At 44.7% G+C, this 21,768-nt stretch overlaps 1 protein-coding gene across 9 annotated transcripts in view; it reads right to left on the bottom strand.

The window, feature by feature from the left end:
• The window catches only part of LOC106882469 (cytospin-A), a 121,119-nt gene that overhangs the window by 48,843 nt on the left and 50,508 nt on the right, over positions 1–21,768 (bottom strand). For all 9 annotated transcript variants that reach the window (XM_089346057.1, XM_089346061.1, XM_089346055.1 and 6 more), the window contains 4 exons: positions 4,452–7,459; positions 3,432–3,558; positions 1,905–2,021; positions 1,079–1,138 (listed from right to left, as the gene is read on the bottom strand). In XM_089346057.1, the coding sequence (XP_089202183.1) occupies positions 1,079–1,138; positions 1,905–2,021; positions 3,432–3,558; positions 4,452–7,459 (3,312 nt within the window). The remainder of the gene's footprint in view (positions 1–1,078; positions 1,139–1,904; positions 2,022–3,431; positions 3,559–4,451; positions 7,460–21,768) is intronic.

Here is a 21,768-nt window from a genome sequence, read left to right as displayed (position 1 = left end):
CTGCAAAAGAGGAAACACCATATATTACATATATCTACACACATACATACAAATATAGTCCAGAGACGAGATCCAGACATTCTGCATATACAAGACGGTTACTGCTCAAAAGATTCAAACTTAGCCTCCGATGTCTTTACAGGGGATGATCCTTCCTAAAGGTAAAGTTAGGAGAGGGACCAGGTTGAGCGGGCGTGGAGGTAATTCTGTGGATAAGCAAATTAGGTATAAAATATAAAACTCTTTTACTTGTTTCAGTCATTTGACTGTGGCCATGCTGGAGCACCACCTTTAGTCGAGAAAATCGACCCCAGGACTTATTCTATCGAACTCTTTTGCCGAACCGCTAAGTTACAGGGACGTAAACACACCACCAGACACGTGTACCCTTAACGTAGTTCTCGGGCAGATTCAGCGCGACAAGGCTGGCCCTTTTAAAATACAGGTACAGCAGAAACAGGAAGAAAGAGTGAGAGAAGGTTGTGGTGAAAGAGTACAGCAGGGTTCTGTACTTTTGTAGAGGACGAATTTATTATTCTCCTACAAGAACCCTGTTGACAGTGACTTCGGAGTTTCGGCCAGCTAAGCCATCATCTGCGGATGGCTGAAACTTCTAAGCCCTTGTTTAAGAATAATACATAAACAGACAGACAGACACATTTATATAAGTGCACGCGTGGCTTTGTGGTGAGAAGTCTGTTTCCTAACGACATCGTTCCGGATGCAGTCCCATTACATCAACCAAAGCCTTGTGAAAGAAGACCATCATATTGTGTGCGTGCGTCTATAGTTACCCAGTGCAACCTGACAATAGGGCTGCGTCTCTTATGTAAAAACGTAGATCAATAATATAAAAACCAGATTGAAATAACTATTGAGGTGGGTGAGGACTAAAAGCCTTCATGTCAGTGCTCCAGCTTGGCCACAGTTCACTGACTGAAACCAGTAAAAGAGAGCAGAGAGTATAGAAGTGTATTGTGTTAAGGCATTGAGTCCAATGTTTTAGAGAAGAAGAACAACAATGTAGATGGGGGAGGTCAGAGTTTGAAAGTAAAGAGTAGATGTTGCAGATACTCACTAGATTTGATGTAATCCCAACAGACTCGGCCGCAGCAAAGGACAACGTGAAGTTTCTCCGCTGAAAGATAGAAATTGCTTTTAGAATGTTTTTGTAGATTAGGTAGGCATAATTCATCCCTGCTTCTCAATCTCGGCATTTAAGCTATGCATGGAACTGCTGTAGTACACGTGCTGCGTACATTCCACGTAATATAAAGGAAGAAGTAACTCTGCTTCCAACTCAGTCGTGCATCTGTGTTCTGCTTATTTTTCGTGTGTGTTCTACTACATAAACGTTACCTACTGCCTACCCTGAGCAATCACTCAGGGCACGTGGCTGCCGTGTAGACCCGTACAAGATAGGTGCAGGCGTGACTGTGTGGTAAGAAGCTTGCTTCCTGACCACATAGTTCCCGCTCAGTCTCCCTGTGTAGTAACCATGGGCCGCGAATGGATCGGGCAGATGGAAACTGAAAAGAAGCCCGTTGTATGTGTGTGTATTTTTTGTCCCCACTACCATTGCCTGACAACCGGTGTTGGCTTGTTTTTGTTCCCATGACTTTGTGGCTCACCAAAAGGGAACCAACGGAATAAGCACAAGCTTAGAAAGAAAAGGTAAGTAATAAGGATTCGTTTGCTCGACTGAACATTCTTCAATGTGGTGCCCCAGCATGGCCACAGTCTTAAGGACTGACACAAGATGAAAGAATACTTAAAGACAAAACATTTGCAGCAATAATCAACCCCACCACGACCACCTCTACCTAAACTGTTCTTACAAGACACACAGACAGAGAGAGAGAAGAAGAAGAAGCAGCAAAGTGGTCAGAGTGTGAGGTGGTTACCTTGTCTTCGGAGGTCAGTTCATCGTAAGGCATCTTTTCAGGAAGGTAGCTGTGTATCAGAGCACAGAAGGCCAGGCCATCATTCCAGCTGCTGCTGAAGTTGGTGATGTCAACACCCTGCGGAGGAGAGAGAGACAGAATGAGACGGACAGACAGACAAGTGCCAACTTGCCAGATTGACACATAGGAATACATACATACATGGAGAGAGATAAGGAGACAGTCAATATATATATATATAGAGATCGCAAGCCCCTAAACCTTTTTCTATTTTTCTCTCCCTGTTTATTTCGGAGTTCCTTTCTGTCGAAGAGCGTAGGCTCGAAACATAAAAGGCTTTCTCACTTCCCAAGCGTTAGACTAATACATCTGTTTGTTGTTTACACCCCCATCTTCGTCTTTTGTTTTTTTGTAAATTCTCACTCATCATCATCATCATCATCATCATTGTTTAACGTCCGCCTTCTATGCTAGCATGGGTTGGATGATTTGACTAAGGACTGGTGAAACCAGATGGCTACACCAAGCTCCAATCTGATATATATATATACATACACACACACTCACATATATATATATAGATACAGATAGACATACATACAGAGAGACAGATAGGGAAATAGATAGACTAACAGAGCAGTGGTCCCCAACTTATGTTATGCTCTGCATCCCTAAAAAACTTTTAATATGTTCTTGCACCCCTTAAAGTAATAACTTAGATAAGAATAAAAGTGCCCGGGGGCAATTGCTCTCTTTGACCCCCTATAAATCCAGCCCTGCTTGCACCCCTGGTTGGGAAACTCTGTGATAGAGAGACAGACAGAGACACAGATAGATATATAAGAATATGTGTAGATAAATAGATAGATAGACAGAGAGATAAACAGAGAAAAGTAAGTAGATAGATATATAGGAAAACAGGTATATAGATAGACAGAGGGGGAGGTACATAGATAAGTAGAGAGACTTAGTTGGAGACTGGGTTAAAGTTACCTCCCTTCACATGTTCAAGTGTGCGTGTGTCACACCGATAATACAGTAACATGGGCCACTCCATAAATCCCCTACAACAGTACAATAGACTGGTCCGTAACCTCCCTAGAGACACAGCAGTACAAAAAAGCTATCCCCATGCACACCCACACCAAAGTACAACATACCACACCATACACCCCTACAACAAAACAACAGATTAGTCCAAACTCCCTACAATATTTATAATAGACCAGTCCACCCCAACAACAGTACAATATACCAGTCCATGACCGCCACCAAAAAAAAAAAAACCCTGCAATAGATAAGTCCACACACAGCCCTTACAGCAGTATAATAAACTACGTCCTACACACCCCTGCCACATTACAATGGACCAGTTCACACACACCTATTACAGTACCAAAAAACAAATCCACACACACACACCTACCACAGTACAATAAACCAAGCTACACAAACCCCTTGCCATGGCACAGTAGACCAGTCCACAGAGAAACCCACACACCCCTATCACAGTAGAATGTGCCTTACATTATAGCTGAGCGTCTTCTGTTGACACCATTTGAGTAATGCATTCCGCTTGGATCCTCCCATCTGTTTGGCAAGTCCTACCAGTGGGTCTTTGGCTGCTGCCTCTTTACGTTCCAATTCTGTACAGCTGGAACGGAGAAAGAAGAAAATAAAATAAAACACATAACAAAACAACATCATCACTGTACTTTTTTTAATGTCATCATCATCATCATCAGGTGCATGGTTCAGTGGTTAGAGCATAGGGCCCAAAATCCGGATGTTGTGAGTTCAATTCCCAGACCAGGCTGCCTGTTGTGTTCTTGAGCAAGACACTTTATTTCATGTTGCCCCAGGTCACTCAGCTGTAGAAATGAGTTGCGACATCACAGGTGCCAAGTCATTGGGTGTGACTCCTTCGTGCATCACCTGATTAACTATACAGATGACTAGGCTACAGCCGACACTGCCAGATGGGCCAGGGGCTTTGCCTGTCTTCATACTCTTAATTGCTTTATCTACCAAGGTACCGTCAACTAGGATAGCTGGTCCCTCTGCTGGATCGACATTCAACAGACTCTCTTTCTCCCATTCATTCTCTCTATTAAGCTACCTTTCGTAGTGGCGTCTCCAAACCTCTTTCTTTGCAGCCTCGTTTAGTGCAAGTGAACCATCATCCATGCAGACACATTTCTCTCCTACGACATCACGATTCTCTCTCTCACACTGTCTTGCAACACAAAATACTTCAAGTCTTTGGTCCTCATGGCGCAGAACATTGGCAATTTTTTTCTTATATACATATACATATATTCTTATCAATACCATCTCCTGCCAGAGCCTCATGGAGCTTTAGGCGTTTTCGCTTAATAAACACTCACAACGCCTGGTCTGGGAATCGAAACCGCGAGTCCGCTGGCCTAACCACTGGGCCATTGTGCCTCCACAAGGCTAAACAACAACAAACCCCACTACAACAATGTCCCCACCCCCACTTCTCACCTCTACACAAGAAGAAGAAGATTAAGTAGGGTTACTCACCAGATTCCACTATTGCGCCTACTGCTGCTCCGGGACGACAAGATAGACGAGATGGACGGTGACACTTTCGAATGTTCAGACTCATTGCGGTTGTTCTGCTGAACCGGTTTCAATTCCTTGCCTTTCTCAAACGTCGTGCCGAGCGGTTGCAGGGGCGATAGCTTCTCAGCGGCGGGTCGCTTCAAGACAGACCTCAGTGGCAGTTCCGACGACCCCTGCGGTGACAGATCAGTGGGCGTCGTCGGGGACTTGGCATCAGTGAGGTCGCTGTTGGATGGGGACAGGGGGCAGCCCACGAGCTCCAATGAGCTGCGACGAGAGCTGTTCTCACTCGAGTGGATCGATGAGTTGCCACTCTTCACTTGGTCCTCGATCGACCGGATAAGGTTCTTCACGGACATCGTTTGGTTTTTGCTGTCCATACGTCGGCCTTCTCGCAGCGCAATCAACTCCCGATCGACTGAGCTAAGCATCTTACCTTTTAGCTCAGCTGGCGAGAAGATTGGCTTTGATGACCGTTCGTCCCACGAGCGCAGTTTCAGGTTGTCCAGCTCGTCCTTGGCCTTGCCCAGCTGACTCTGCAACGACTTCAGTTTCTCCCGCATTGACGAATTCTCGCAGACCAGCCGTTCCATGTCCTCCTGGGTCTCTGTACGGAAATCGTTAGCAATGACCACCGCCACCTGCAGGTCTTTCTGGAACTGCTTCCACTCTTCCGATTCCTCTTCGTGTCGGTGGTGAACGTCGTGCAGTTCCGACTCGACGACCGACTTCTGCCGAAGCAGTTCTTTCATTTCCTGTTGCAGTTCCTGGATCTTCGCGTTGCACCTCTTCACGTCGTCACGGTAACGGTCACAGTCCTGTTCCAGCTGTTCAATGTGGTCGCGCAGTGTCTCCTCCTCCTGCTGAATGTCCACACGTTCCTTCTGCATTGCGTCTACCTTCAGCTCCAGTTCGGAGATCCTTGTTTTGGAGTTCGACTTGAGGCCCCTCACCTCCTCCTCACGTGCCACCAGGGTCCCGCGCACCTTCTCCATCTCTCGTTGCAACAGCAGAATCTCCTCCGTCATGTTGGTCACCTTCATCTCCATCTCGTCCTTCTCCTTCCGAGTGGTCAACAGCAGCTGTTCAAGGTCAGACTTGTTGTCCTGAGCCAACTGCATTTGCTCCAGCTTTTCGACCTTTGACCGCTCGCATTCCAGCATGGTCTTGTACCGGGTCATCTCGATCCTGTCATCGGACAGTGACCGTTTCATCTCGGAAATCAGTTTCTCCGAGCTCTCCTTCTCTTCTGTCAACGTATCCACTTCACCCTGGAGCAGCTGTGTCTTGTCACGAAGGGCACTCACCAGTTCCTGTGCCTCTCGGTTCTCGGTGATGGCCATCTGGAGTTCATTTGAATACTCGTCCTGTTTGCGCAACATCTCCTCTCGCTCGATCGATGCGCTCTTCAGCAAATCAATCATTTGCTGTTCTCGCTCGGTGCTGTTTATCAGACTGCTGTTGATCAATAAAGACTTCAGGTGCTCCAGCTGGGTGCGACAGTGCTCTAGTTTCTCCGTCTGCGTGCACAGCGACTCAAGCACGACGCCTCGTTCGTCTGCGAGCTTCTCGTTATCTTCGGTCAATTCGTTCACCATATCCTGCAGGTCGCTCAGTTCCTGCAGTGTTGCCTGTAGTTCCTCGTTTGTGCTGTAGTGCGTCTCCTCCATCTGGAGGATCCGTTCCGTGAGGCACGCCACCGACACCTCACTCATTGCGTCGCTGCTCTTGTTGCTCTGTTTGTCCCAGCCGACATTGTCCAGCGACAGCTCTGAGGGGTGTTCTGGTGTGCCACACAGATCGTCCAGTGTCAAGCCCGGTTCGGACATCGGATAGTCGTAACGACTCGGACAAGGTTCTTGCAGGGAGTCAAAATTGGATAAATTATCACAACTTATGCTTGATGGCATCACTTTGCTAGCAGGTTCACTTTGGTTCGACGACGGCGGACTTGGGCTCTTCTTTGGCATGGAAATTTTCTCAGCATCGGGGAGTTGCTCAATAGAGATTCCAAATTCCTTTAAGCGTTCTTGAAGAATTTTGTTCTGATTCCTAAGGAACTCACATTCCTCTTGAAGATCCTGAGATGGGATTTGTTCCTTAAGATTCCTTATCTCGTACTTGTGCCTCTCAATCTCCGCTTTCCGCCCTTCAGTGATCTGGATCAGTTCGGAAATACGGCTTTCCAGGGCCTTTTTCTCACGCTCAAAATTGGCAAGTAGCTCGGCATTGTACGCCATCACGTCAGCCGGTGCCGAAGTCCTCTTGCGCACCGTTTTATCTTTGGTCATGCTTTGTGAACTGTGTGCACGCTTCATCGAAGAGTGGGTCTTGCCACTGGTGTGTAAACCTGTCGACCCCGTCGTCGTGAAGACGCCCTTGCCAGTCTTATCAATGTTCTGGGTACTCGACGCTTTGCGGATGGTTGAATTGACCCCAGTGGCACTCCTTCCACCTTTGGTCGTTGTTGACGACGAAGATGCCGTCGTTGTGGTGCCTGCTGTCGTTGACGATGTGGTAATTGTTGCCGAAGTGCCAGTAGGTGGTGCTGGTTTCGCAAACACCACGTTCTTCTCTTTCTCTTTGAGGACATTCTCTTTGTTGCTGCTCGTCTTACTAACGCTGGTCCCACCGCTGTTTATCTTTGGTCTGTCCGGTAACAGAGAAAGCTGCTTCTTCTTCTTCTGCTGTTGGTGGGTGGTTAGGTTTTCGTGGCTTTTGCTCAGATATTGTTTGCTGAGTGGGGCACCCATTATCTTTCTTGAGGACGGTGTGGATGTAGAGATGGTGCTAAGTCCGGAGTTCTCAGATTTCGATCGCATTGGCGCCACCGTTTCGGTGGCTGTGCGGGTGGCTGTCGTCATTGTCGTGGTGGTGGTGGTCGTGGTACTGTTGCTGCCGACTACAAACATCTTGGGGGGCCCCTTCTCTTGTTTCTTCATGGTAAGAACCTTCTGGCCAACTTTCTGCAAAAAAAAAAGAAAAGAAAAAAGATGAGTTATAAACAAACAACAACAAAATAAAAAGAGAATACCAAAAACAAAAAGACAAAATAGAACAAAAAAAAAGGGACGCTGGAAATAGTAATGACCCCTTAATTGACAAAACGGTTGGATGATGGGATGTACCAAATGGGGACTGGGGTGGAATAACTGTATCTCTACATAATGAACTTCTTTCAGTTTCCGTCTACCAAATCCATTCAGAAGGCTTTGGTGGCCCAGGGCAAAGTAGAAGACACTTGACCACTGTGCTGAGCACTGAGATGGAACTTGAAACCTTGTGGTTGGGAAGTAAACTTCTTAGGACAGACACTTGCCCAAGGTGCTACACAGTGGGACTGAACCCAGAACCATGTGGTTGGGAAGCAAGCTTCTTACCACACAGCCACGCCTGCAATGACAATATTATAACACAGGGTCTATCACCACACTACAACACATGGGTCCACTACTCTAAGGGGACACGAACTACAGGGATGATGATGATGATGATGATGATAGCCATACATGTGTGTGTGTGTAGGTGCAGGCATAGCTGTGTGGTAAGAAGCTTGCTCCCCAACTACACAGTTCCAGGTTCAATCCCACTGCGTGACACTTTGGGCAAGTGTTTCTATGGCCTTGGGCCAACCAAAACCATGAGAGCGGATTTGGTAGATGGAAACTGAAAGAAACCTGTGGTATGTATGCATGTATATATATATATATATATATATATATATGTGCTTGTGTGTCTCCCCATCATTGCTTGGCAACTGGTGTTGGTGTGTTTACAACCATGTAACTTAGCGGTCAGTAAACAAGGTAGATAGAATAAGTACAAGGCTTAAGAAATAAGCCCTGGGGTTGATTTGCACAACTAAAACCCTTCAAGGTGGCGCTCCAGCATGGCTGCAGTCAATTGACTGAAACAAATAAGAATAGTGTACACAGACACACAGACAATGGGCTTCCACACAGTTTTTTCCATCGGCCAAATTTCTTTGCAAGCCATTGGTCAGATCAGGTCTATTAAGTAGAAGAGAGTTACGCAAAGGGCTGCTGACTAGGACTTGAACCTGAAACCACACCACGGTTGCAAAGCGAGCTTCTTAACCACACAGCCAGACCTGCCCCTACACCATACTGAAGATATTGCCACCACTGTACCCCATCATTATAACCTCCAGTTTATACAGGGTAGCAGCAGTGGCAGTAGCAGCAGTAGCAGTGGTAGTAGTAGTAGTAGTTGTTGAACATATTCAGGAAGGAGAAGTTTTAACTACCGCCCGCGGGGTGGGGGGGGGGGGCAGCAGTGGTGTACATGATGGTTTGTGGCTTAAAATAGGTCATCACCAATTTGGTTGTATGAAGGAGAGAGTAGGGGGGGATGAGGTGGATGAAGGGGTGGTGGAAGGGTGGAGGGGGTACCCCCCCTCTGTCAACTTTATACAAACAAACTTTTACATATTTTTTTTTTCTTTTTGGTGACCCAACAACAGCAGCAGATCTTGACTAGACATGGCTTACAAGGGTAAGGGTGGCAGGCAGTGAGTGGGGCGGAGGGGAGGGGGGGGGACAGTTTTGTGGATATGATGGTGGTCATAGCGGTGATGGTGTCGGTGGCTGGGGGAGGCCCTCGGCTTAGTGGTGGTCGTGTTGATGTTTATAGTGTTAATAGTTGTGGTGACCAGGAGGAGACAATCTGGTTAGCATGGTGGTGGGGTGGTGGTGGTGGTGGTGAAATGGACCCCCTTGTGGAGGGGACAGTTGCAAGTGAGAGGAGAGCTTTGTGGTTGTTGTTTAACCCTTGGTCAGTCCAAATCCAATTGTCTCATGATCACAGATGTTCCACCTGTGACTATCCTTTGACTACATTATCAAATGTGTCCTTCCTTGGTGTTGTTGTTTAGCCCCAGGTCAGTCTCGATCCAAAACACACGCAAAACAGACCTATGTGTGTAGGAGGGTAAATCTCCTGTTACCTCACCACAAGGCATCAAGCTGTGTTAGGGTGTCTGAGTGTGTGTTTATGTTTACATATGGTTATATATATATATATATATGTATATATATATATATATATACACACACACACACACACACATATATATATATATGCTGTGTGTAGCATCGTGTGGGTGTGAGAGAGGGAGGCTAGTCTTGCCACCAACACCAGTCTACAAGCCAAACATATGCCAAGGCTTGGGTTACAATGTATGTATGTGCGCATGTGTGTTATGTATGTCTATGCATACACAAACATGTACACTAATAGATACACATACATAAAAATCCTGGGGGCTAAAACAACAGTAACACCGTCCTTTACAGGAAGGACTTCCATGTTATGTTGGTGTATAAACATTATATATATACACAAACATATGCAGACATACATATATATATATATATATATATATATATATATATATGGGCATCCAGCTGTAGAAACTCTGCCAAATTTAGATTGGAGCCTGGCATGGAAAGCGGACGTTAAACGATGATGATGATGATGATGATATATATATATATAGTCCAACCCATGCTAGCATGGAAAGCTGATGTTAAACGATGATGATGATGATGATATATACATACATACGCACACAAACATATCTATACATTTGTATGCATATATACATTCATAAACATATGCATACACCCACATACATACATATCTATACATACATATCTATACACATACACACACACATAGTGAGTGACTGCACATGCAATATGAATCGTGTGTCTGTCTCCCTAGTAATGGTGATAGCTGCTACATGGCAGAAGGACATGTGGAGTATTGAATGTGGGAGGAATGTGTTATGTAGTGACAAAAGGGGAGAGAGAGAGAGAGGAGCAAAAGAGTAATATCACTCAACATGAGAGCAACTCATGTGGCATTGAATGTGGGATGGACATGTGGCACACGTGTAGAGGGTTACGGTATCTATCACCTCGGTACTGTTATCAGCTGACGTGTGCTGGGTGGGGAGAGGGAGGGAGGCAGGCAGGGAGGGAGAAACGGTTTGTGCTGGAAGAGTCCGGAAGAGTCAAGGTGACTTAGTGTGAGTCATGGTGTGTTTGTTGCTGTTTGGTGAGGAGGGAAGCTGAAGGATGGGGGGGGGGGTGCTAATAATCCATGTGGGAGACAGACATGGAGTAATGAAGAATGTGGAAGACAGAGGGTCTGGAGAGAGAGAGAGAGAGAGAGAAGTACAGGGTGAGAATATCCGATTTCCTTCTAAATACCACACACACATGCATATACATATATCCATACAAACAGGTACACATGTACACACATAAATACACATCTACACGTACAAGTATATACACACATATGTATACAAGGCGGTGAGCTGGCAGAAACGTTAGCACGCCGGGCGAAATGCTTAGCGGTATTTCGTCTGTCTTTATGTTCTGAGTTCAAATTCCGCCGAGGTCGACTTTGCCTTTCATCCTTTCGGGGTCGATTAAGTAAGTACCAGTTACGCACTAGGGTCGGTATAATCGACTTAATCTGTTTGTCTGTCCTTGTTTGTCCCCTCTGTGTATAGCCCCTTGTGGGTAGTAAAGAAATAACACATATGTATACAAATACATACCCAGACACATACAATATACATACACACACACACACATACACACGTATATACACATTGTCGAACATGCAAGGGTGTTGTCCCGTAAAACTGTTTTGCTTTCACGGTGGGACAAAACAAGCCTTAAAGCCACACCCACAGCCCAGTCACAAGACTTTAGCCATGCTGGGGCACCACCTTGAAGAATCTTTAGTTCAAAATGAATTGACCCCGGTACTTATTGTATCAGTTACTTTTGCCAAACTGCTAGGTCACGGGGATGTAAACACACCAACACCGGTTGTTGAGTGGTGTTGGAGGACAAATGTAGACAAAGACAAACACAAATCCACTCAAAGGCTTTAGTTGGTCCAGGGTTATAGAAGACATTCGATTAAGGTGCCATGCAGAGGAACTGAACCTAGAACCATGTGGTTGGGAAGTAAACTTCTTACCACACAGCCATAGGTATAGCAGCAAATTCACCCTCAAATCACACCCCCTTGTTTTATGTATGTACAAGCCAGTGAGGGAGACCTCTACATGGTAGCTAGACCTGCTAGAAATGGCAGCCAAATCTCCCTCATTTCACACATTGGTTAAAGCTGTATATGGTGAGCTGGTCATGGCTGGAAGGCATTTGATTACGTCTTTACAGTCAGTCCTTACTCAAGATTAAACACTACCCCCATCACTGCTAACACCCCCTCCCCCTACACACTCCCACACCAGACATTCGCTAATTGGGAGGTCGTTATTTATAATTAACACCTAATGAGAAGAGTGCACTGATAGTAAGGAATGTAAAGTGAGGGTGGTGAAGATGGGGGTGGGGAGTGTTGCAGGAGGCATGGCTGATGGTTGTGCTGATGATGGTGATGATGATGATGAGGGTATTGATGTAAAAGGTGGTGGTGATGGTGAAGGTGATGATGGAAATGGTTGTTGTGGCAGTGGTGGTGCTGTACTGGTCAGGAGAACAAGTATTTGAAATAGAACAGGGGGGGGGGGATTTTGTGCTAATCACCACAAGGTACTCTGTGTGTGTGAAAGAGCCTCAGTGGACTTAACATGCTAGAAACATCAAAGTATTGCACAGTGTTAAAGTGTGAGAAGGCACATTGGATAATATAGTTTGAGATAAACATCTGGGTGGGCATGGTTGGACCACCTTTGATCAGAGGGTCTGCTTGCTTGGCAAGAACAAGAACACGGTGTCAAGGACACACCGTGTCTGAAATAAAAGACGGGATGGTCATAAATGGAACACCTTTTGATCATAGGGTTGGCCTGCGTCTATAACAACAGCAACAGCAGCCAAATCTCCCTCACCTCACACCATACAGTCTTTATTACAGGATACACGAGATCATGTAGCCACCCCTTCTCCTCATCATCATTAGGGGGTGAAGCCTCTACTAGATGACCCCTGAGGGTCCACTTATCTCTTTCTCCCCTGATTTGCTTCAGTTTCTCTCTTAACTAACATATCTCACAGGTCAACCAATGATGTCAAGACTTGGGGTCACAAATAGGTACCTCCTTTAATGAGGTGCCACTAACATGTGCCCCATTACTCCTCCAGTATGGTTCTAGTGACTTGTGCCTCCTCAACTCCTCCAGTAAGGTGCCTCATAACCTGTGCCTCATAACTCCAGTAAGAAAACGTCACCTTGCTTGGAAACCGGTGATGGTCGGTGACAGGAAGAGCATCCCATCATAGAAAATCTGCTTCAACAAGCTCTGTCTGACTCAAGCAGGGTTGGAAAAGCGGACACTAAAACTATGATGATGATAATGTATAAACACAACAGTTATTCCATGGATCATCTTGTCTCTTTTGGCACAGTTCCTATGGCTGGATGCTCCTTCTAATGCCAACCCCTTTACAATGTGTACTGGCTGGCTGCTTTTATTGTGGCACCAGGACAAGTGCTTCATACAGGACATGTTTATATAAATAAGAGAGAGAGAGAGAGAGAGTGTGTGTGTGTGTGTGTGTGTGTACACCAGTCTATCTACAATGATCATCATCATTTAGCATCCATTTCCCATGCTGGCATGGGTCGGACAGTTTGAAAAGAGTTGGCCAACTGGAGAGCCGCACCAGGCTCCAATTGTCTGCTTCGATATGGTTTCTACAGCTGGATGCCGTACAAGTGTTATGACACCACTCTCTTTACAAGGTGCACTGGGTGCATTGTATGTTGATGGCAGCGGCTGCAGCGAGTGTGTGCAGTGACTTACAACCTGTTTCTCACATGTGGCATAGTTGACTTGAGAGAGAGAGAGAGAGAGAGAGAGATGAGGAAGGAAAATTGGGCCCAGTAAGTGACGAGGTACTTTAACTTCAAATGTGGATTAAAGGATTTGAACTCACAATGCAGACATAGGGAAAGGAGTGTTTAACCAGAGGGACCTGGTTTTAAACTGAGATTAAATATATGTTTTATTAAATACACAGATATGACTACATTCCTGCATGTAAGAGAGAGGCGGCATAGACACCCACCCATAAATATATACACACACAGATATGCATAACATGTACATACACATGCATACGCACAACATAGACGCCCACACACTATTAAACGGTTAATGGTAACTGGTTGATTCATAGAGAAAGTGCTGTGAGCCATTGGAGGAGGAAGCGGATACTTGTTGATGACAGAGATAACACTTGAGGAAAAGAAGAAAAAACCAGCAGAGGGAGGGCAAGAAAGAGGAGGTGAAGCAGTAAGACTCCAATGGGAGGTCTTTATGCCCTCACCAACAGGACTGAGCTATATATACATACATATATATATACATATATATGTATGTATATATATGTATGTAGCTAATTGTAAAAGCTCAATGATGATGACGATGACAGCATTTGTTAGAGACCTGTCTGACCCTTAATATGAGAAACAGGACCCATTTCCTTGGCGCCCATGCATCATCGTATATGAGACACATTCTCAATTTGTTTACTTTCAATTACAAGAATAACTTGGGACTTAATGGAAGGAAAAAATTATTTTACTCAAATCATGAGACAAAAAAAAGTTTGAAAACAAGCATGGAATTTCAGGAGAAAGTTATTAAAATCCTTTGGATTGGCAAAAAAAATTACACAGCCTTACTATAAAGAAACTGTTTTATATAACAAATTCCCCAACATCACATTAAAGCTGTCTTTTGTAAGAGAACTGCTCAACTCTTGGCCTGTCTTGTTGTCTTTCTCATGGGATACAGAGGACACATTTCCCTGGCTTCCATGCATCATAACATACATTCCTAATTTTTATCTTAATCACCAGAGTGACTTGGAACTTATGAAAAGCAAAACTTTGTTTTCCTCAGAACATATGAAAACAAGAGATAACAAAAATCTCTTGTAAACAAGTGTGGATGTTTAGGACAGATTTATGAAACTGCTTTGGACAGACAAAGGGTGGATGTCACAGTTTCACTATAAAGACATTTTTTTTTGTATAACAAATTTCTAAGTCCTATACTAAAGCTGTCTCTTCTAACGGAACTGCTCGTCCCTTTGCTAAGTTATGGGTGTGTAAACAAACCAACACCAGTTATTAAGCAATGGCGGACTTCCATACAGTTTCCATCAACCAAGTTCACGCTCGCAAGGCACTGGTCAGCCCGAGGCTATAAAAGAAGCCACTGGCCCAAAGTGCCACCTCCACCATCCATACTTCTTGCAACCACCACCACCACCCTAACCCTAACCCTATCACCAACAGTACACAGTGGAACTGAACCCAAAACTACACAGCTGCAAAGTGTGATCCTCAACCACACAGCCAGGCCTCAAAAAGCATTTTATTTGGTGGTGTTGGGGTGGAGGGAGTGTGGGGATGGGAAGGGGTTAGGTTGCTTAAAGAGGATGTGGTAGTGGTGGTGTGGATGATGATGATGATGGTGGTGGTGATGGCAGTGGTGGTAGTTGTAGTAGGTGCTAGTGAAGGTGGTGTAGGTAGTGGTGGTGGTGGTGGTGGTGGTGGTAGCAACAGTGGTTGTCATTAATGTTAAGTCCAATCTTGTTAATACTGTGGACAAATTGGTCAAGTGGTTATATGGAGTGAGAGAGGGAGAGAGAGAGAGGGGGGGGGAGGGGAGTACCCAGAGGAAGTGCCTGATGTTTCCTGCCCACCCACCCTCAAATGTCATTCCACCCATCGAATATTTACTCATATCAGCAGAGCCATGCAGTGAGACTATATATAGCTGCATGACCTGCCAGAAATAGTAGCTGAACCTCCCTCATGTCACACTCATAGTGTTGTCCTAGATATGCTATGACAAAATCAAGACAGGATGGTCACAGCTGGAACGTCTTTGATCGTAAGTCAACAGGATCAAGGCTGACATGGGACCAAGCAACAAGGAAGGACACATTCAATAGTGTAGTCCTAGATACACAATGAATAAAAGACAGGATGGAACGTGTTTGATCAGAAGTCATAGGACCAACCTAGGGTTAAACGACAACAATAAAGGACATCGGATAATGTAGTCCTAGATACACTATGTCTGAATGAAAGACAAGATAGCCATGGCGAGAACATCTCTGATCATAGGTCTACAGGATGAAGACTGACCTGGGGTTAAACAGAAAAAGCAGCTGAGTCTTCAAACGAGACGGGTGACAATGGTTATTGCTGTTATTTAGCACCAGGTCAACTGGTTCCATACGAGCTCCATCCATGACCATCCTGCCTTTCCAGAGCTACACCGTGTAATGGAGTTCTTCCTACTTTTAAGATGCTGGAGCAGGGGTCTCGTTTAGCATTTTGTCTGGTCTGCCAATGATAAAAAGGGATTTCATGTGCGAGCTGGCAGAATCGTTAGCGCGCCGGGCGAAATGCTTGGCGGTATTTCGTCTGCCGCTACGTTCTGGGTTCAAATTCCGCCGAGGTCGACTTTGCCTTTCATCCTTTCGGGGTCAATTAAATGAGTACCAGTTACGCACTGGGGTCGATATAATCCACTTAATCCCTTTGTCTGTCCTTGTTTGTCCCCTCTGTGTGTAGCCCCTTGTGGGCAGCAAAGAAATAAGAAGGGCAGCTGGTGATGGGAGTTTGTCAGGGCAATTTACAGAAAGATGCAAGGGAGGGAAGGAGGGTCACAGAATTTCTTGTGAGAAGGTGGGGGGTGCCGGAAATGTATCACAAGAGTATACAAAGAGACTGGAAGTGAGACCATCCGTAGGGTGGGTGCAGCTATATATAAGGGGCCAAACGGGGATTCCCACACTCCTAGAAATCCTGATTACGAAGGTCAAACTGCCACCCTTCACCCTACCACCACTCCCTCTCTCTCTCCTATAATTGTCATTCCCTGCCTGACAATAGGAAGTTGGTAACAGGCAGGATGTGGGCCATTGAGGTTTTTCTCTGAAGGTCTTTGAACTTCTCCAAAATATATATATTTTTTTTCTGTATTTGTGGTGCATTGAGCAAATTGATGGCTTTTAAAGGGTCTTTTGTGTCGTAACAGGATTCAGTATTTGCTGACATAATAAAAGTATCTTTAGTGACGGGAATGGGGAGGAGGGCAGGGCATTTGGGGACCCCTTCTTTTTTTTTATATGTAAGAGACGCAGGCAGAAAAGTGTGGCTGTGTGGTTAAAAGAGTTTACTTCACAACCTTGTGGTTCCAGGTTCAGTCCCCAGAGTTTGACACCCTGGGCCTGGGCCAGTACCTTCTAATTATAAACCTAGGGAAACTAATGCTTTGTGAGAGAATTTGGTAGACAGAAACTGAAACAAGCCTGTCATCTGCGTGCGTGCAAGTGTGTGCGTATGACCATCACCAAATGTCCTGTGACCCTGATCATCATCATCATCATCATCATCATCATTTAACGTCCGCTTTCCATGCTAGCATGGGTTGGACGATTTGACTGAGGACTGGTGAAACCAGATTGCTACACCAGGCTCCAGTCTGATTTGGCAGAGTTTCTACAGCTGGATGCCCTTCCTAACGCCGACCACTCAGAGAGTGTAGTGGGTGCTTTTTACGTGCCTTGTTGATGAGAATTACTGTGTCTGGTCGGATCACTTTGAGAACAAACAGACTTTTTCCACAGACATGGCTAACCTAGTGATCTGGTCCCTGCAGCAAAAGCTCATTCTAGTCAGCCTGGGTCACCCTTGTCACGTGGTAGTGATGATGATGATGATGATGGCAGCGATGGAGGGGAAGTGGTGGTGATGATGATTGACTGCAGGGATTGGAAACAACCACCACAAGGCATTCTACCAAACACTTAACGACTGCTAATTAGCTACCTTCATCTAACTCATTCCAGTATGGAAAAAAAAAACAAAAAAACATGATGATGATTGTCTGGGTTTTCCTAATTCTACCATTCTAGGAATTGATTAATCACAGGATATATTGGAAATAATCATTGAAGAATGAAAGGAATTTCAGATATCTAAATCAAATAAAACCCACCCACACACCAGTACCAAAACAAACATGCATATATACATACACACATATAGACATACATATATGTACAAAAACACATTATATATACATACATACATGTACACATACACACATATGCACCCACTCATGTATACACACACACACACATTGAATATACCTATATATATATGTGTATGACGTACAAACGATAAAATAAGATTTATACTTATAAACATGAGCTCAGACACACACATACACTAACACCTACACGATATTCATACACAGAATTCAAATCTAATTTACACAGGCGCACACACATATATATACACACATATCCCTACAACCACACAACATATATACATACAAACAAGTAATTTAAATGAAATAATATATACACACACACACACATACACACTATTTCAAACCTGTTCATGAAAGGAGAAAAGGGCCAGAAGCCCTAAACCTTTTATAGGGTCCATAACACTGGTAGAAGGATGCTTTTCCCCCCTTATTTGTTGGTTTCCCTTAAAAGTCAGGCATGAAAGGGCAGCACATGTGACCCTTTATATTTTCAGGGTCTCACACACTTAGGAAGAAAGGATGTAATCCAATATTGGTGTTAAGTCTTTAGCATGTAAACTAGCCAGGTCCAACCTCTCACACCTACCCTACAAGGTCATTCTCAAAATAATCACATCATTGCAATCTCAAAGCTATGAGATAACCGAGCATATATATTTTGATACTTGGGGATCAAACAGGATATCTCTTACAACATACCTATGTCTCATTGTCTACCCAGTTACCTTCCCATCTGCCTCTCCCCAAACCTCTTCTCCTTCCTCCCAATTATCTAGTTCTGACCATCCCTCCTCAAAGCTTTTTCCTTATGAATGTCAATGGGTGTGTGTGCATATGTGTATTACTAAACAGCTGTAATGCCAAGAATGGCTATAGACTTATACATACATACATACATGAATACACACACACACACACACACACAATGTAACTAAAATTAGTTAAGTTGGTATGCAGTGTGTATAATATGTGTTTGTATGTAATGTACTTATAGCCTTGTGTCAACCAAAGCCTTTTGAGTGGATTTGATAGATGGAAACTGAAAGAAGCCCATCATCTCTCTCTCTCTCTCCCTCTATATAAGAAAAATGAGAAAATAGAGATCAATCAATTAATAACTCTTTTACTCTTTTACTTGTTTCAGTCTTTTGACTGTGGCCATGCTGGAGCACCGCCTTTAGTCGAGCAAATCGACCCCAGGACTTATTCTTTGTAAGCCTAGTACTTATTCTTTCGGTCTCTTTTGCCGAACCGCTAAGTTACGGGGACATAAACACACCAGCATCGGTTGTCAAGCGATGTTGGGGGGACAAACACATACACACATACATATATATATACATATATACGACAGGCTTCTTTCAGTTTCCGTCTACCAAATCCACTCACAAGGCATTGGTCGGCCCAAGGCTATAGTAGAAGACACTTGCCCAAGATGCCACGCAGTGGGACTGAACCCGGGACCATGTGGCTGGTAAGCAAGCTACTTACCACACAGCCACTCCTACGCCTATATATTTATTAATTGCAAAAAACAGACATAATCCCTTAATGAGGAATATTTAACCCTTAACTGAACTATATATGTTCTGCATCACTACTTGACAACCAGTGTTGGTGTGTTTATGTTCCTATAACTTAACGGTACAGCAAAACAAGCTGATCAAATAAATACCAGGCTTCAAGAAAAAGTAATAAGTGCTGGCATTGATTACTTTGACTAAAATCCTCCAATGCGGTGCCCCAGCATGGCCACAGTCTAATGAGTGAAACAAGTTAAAAAAACAAAAAGACAAGAAAGGGAAATAACTGAAATAGGCCAATGGCATGAAGACACTTAAAATAACTGAGAGGCTGATGAAATGAAGGATGGGGGAAAAAGGATAAATAGATCTTGTCAATGAACTGGAATTTCCTCAATGGAGGAAAGAAAATTAGAGTCGTTAACGTAATTACTGCAATGCTTTGGTTTTATTTTGTTGGTAAAGACGGAAATTCTAACGTCAGTCGGTACATCCCTACATTAACTGGTTTATGTGGATACACTGGGAGTGGGTTTGCATGTGTTTGTGTATGCGTGTATGTATGCGTATGTATGTGTTTGCGTGTGAGTGCACATTGTGTTTGCATGTGTGTGTGCATGCTTGCTTGTGTGCGTATGTGTGTATTGGCATGCGTGTGTGTGTGTGTTGGCATGCGTGTGGCTATCTTATGTTTCAATCATTAGACTGCAGCCATGCTGGAGCTCCACTTTGTAAACTTTTAGCCGAATGAATCAACTCCATTACTTATTCTACATCAGTCTCTCACTACCAAGCTGCTAAGTTACAGAGGTATAAAACAAACAACATCAGTTATCAAGCGGTACTGGGGACAAACATATATACGTATGACAGGCTTCTTTCAGTTTCCATCTACCAAATCCACTCACAAGGTGCCATGCAGTGGGACTGAACCTGGAACCATGTGGTTGAAAAGCAAGCTTCTTATCACACAGCCATGACTGTGCCTCATCAGTGGTGTGGAGACGGGAGGCCGGTATGCATGGCCGACTGCTGGTCTTCCATAAACAACCTTGCCTGGACTTGCGCCTCAGAGGGGAACTTTCTAGGTGCAATTCCATGGTCATACACCAGAAATAGAACCCCTTGAATGCTTGAAAGGTTGACTGGAAGAAGCTGATAGTTTTTGCATCCTGGGAGACATATCCACGAGGGAGGTGGTTGCTCTGAAAGCACAGAAGCGAGAGTAAGAACTAATTGGAAAAAGTCCAAGGAGTTACCACCACTGCTGGCAACAAAGGCCTCCCCCCACGACAGGGAGAAACGTAGATTGTAGAGCGTGATCGTTACCAGCGTCGCCTTCCTGCCACTTGTGCTGGTGGCACGTGAAAAGACATTTGAGCGAGTTCGTTGCCAGTGCCGCTGGACTGGCTCCTGTGCAGGTGGCATGTAAAATACACCATTTTGAGCGTGGCCATTGCCAGTACCGCCTAACTGGCCTTCGTGCGGGTGGCACGTAAAAGCACCCACTACACTCTCAGAGTGGTTGGCGTTAGGAAGGGCATCCAGCTGTAGAAACTCTGCCAAATCAGATTGGAGCCTGGTGTAGCCATCCGGTTTCACCAGTCCTCAGTCGAATCGTCCAACCCATGCTAGCAAGGAAAGCGGACGTTAAACGATGATGATGATGAATGCAGAGGATGAGAGAGGACAGAAATGGTGTAACTTGGGAAGTTGGGCCTCCAACCAGGCCTTTTGTGAGGAACTTTTAAGCACCCCCTCGTATATATGTATGCATGCAAGCATGTATGTTTTGACATTGCATGATGTCTGGCACATGTGGGGGGGGGGGGCGGAATATCATCTTGCTCGGAAAGAGGCTAACGACAGGAAGGGACACTTGGCTGCAAAAATTCTGCCCAACCCATGCAAGCTTGGAAAAGAGGACGTTAGACTGATGATGATGATGATGATGAGGTGGACTGTTGGTAGGCAAAGTGAAAATAAAGTTCTAAAGCAATTGATGTGTGTGTATATGTGTGTTTTTCAGTCATTTAACTGTGGTCATACTGGAGAACAACTTTTCTTCCTTTTTTTCTAAAACCTGGCACTTATTCTGCCCGTCTTTTATGCTGAACTTCAATTTCTACCTTCCAGATTCAGCCACAAGGATTTTGACTGGACTGATGAAAGCTATAGTAGAAGGAAGATACTTGCTCAAGGTGCCACGCAGGAGGACTGAACCCAAACCCATGAACTTGCAAAATGGGTTCTTTTCCACACAACCATACTTGTATCACACACACACACACACCTTTTTTCTTGTTTCAGACATTAGACTGTGGTCATGCTGGGGCACTATCCTGAAGGATTTTTAGTCAAATGAACAAACCCCAGGACTTCATTTTTTAAAAATCCTGGAACTTATTCTATCATTCTCTTTTGCCAAACTGCTAAGTTACAAGGATGTAAACACACCATCGCCCGTTGTTGAGGGGTGGTGGGGGCAAACACACAGCATGATGGGTTTCTTTCGGTTCAACCCATCAACCCAATCCATTCACAAGGCTTTGGTCCATCCGAGGCTATACAGAAGACACTTTACCCAAAGTACCACACAGTGTGAGACTGAAACCGGTACCTTGTGGTTGGCAAGCAAGCTTTTTACCACACAGCCCCA

Source organism: Octopus bimaculoides, chromosome 30, assembly GCF_046866305.1.
Source record: "Octopus bimaculoides isolate indiv1 chromosome 30, ASM4686630v1, whole genome shotgun sequence".
Classification (NCBI taxonomy): Eukaryota; Metazoa; Mollusca; class Cephalopoda; order Octopoda; family Octopodidae; genus Octopus; species Octopus bimaculoides.
This window is presented reverse-complemented; position numbering and strand designations above follow the sequence as displayed.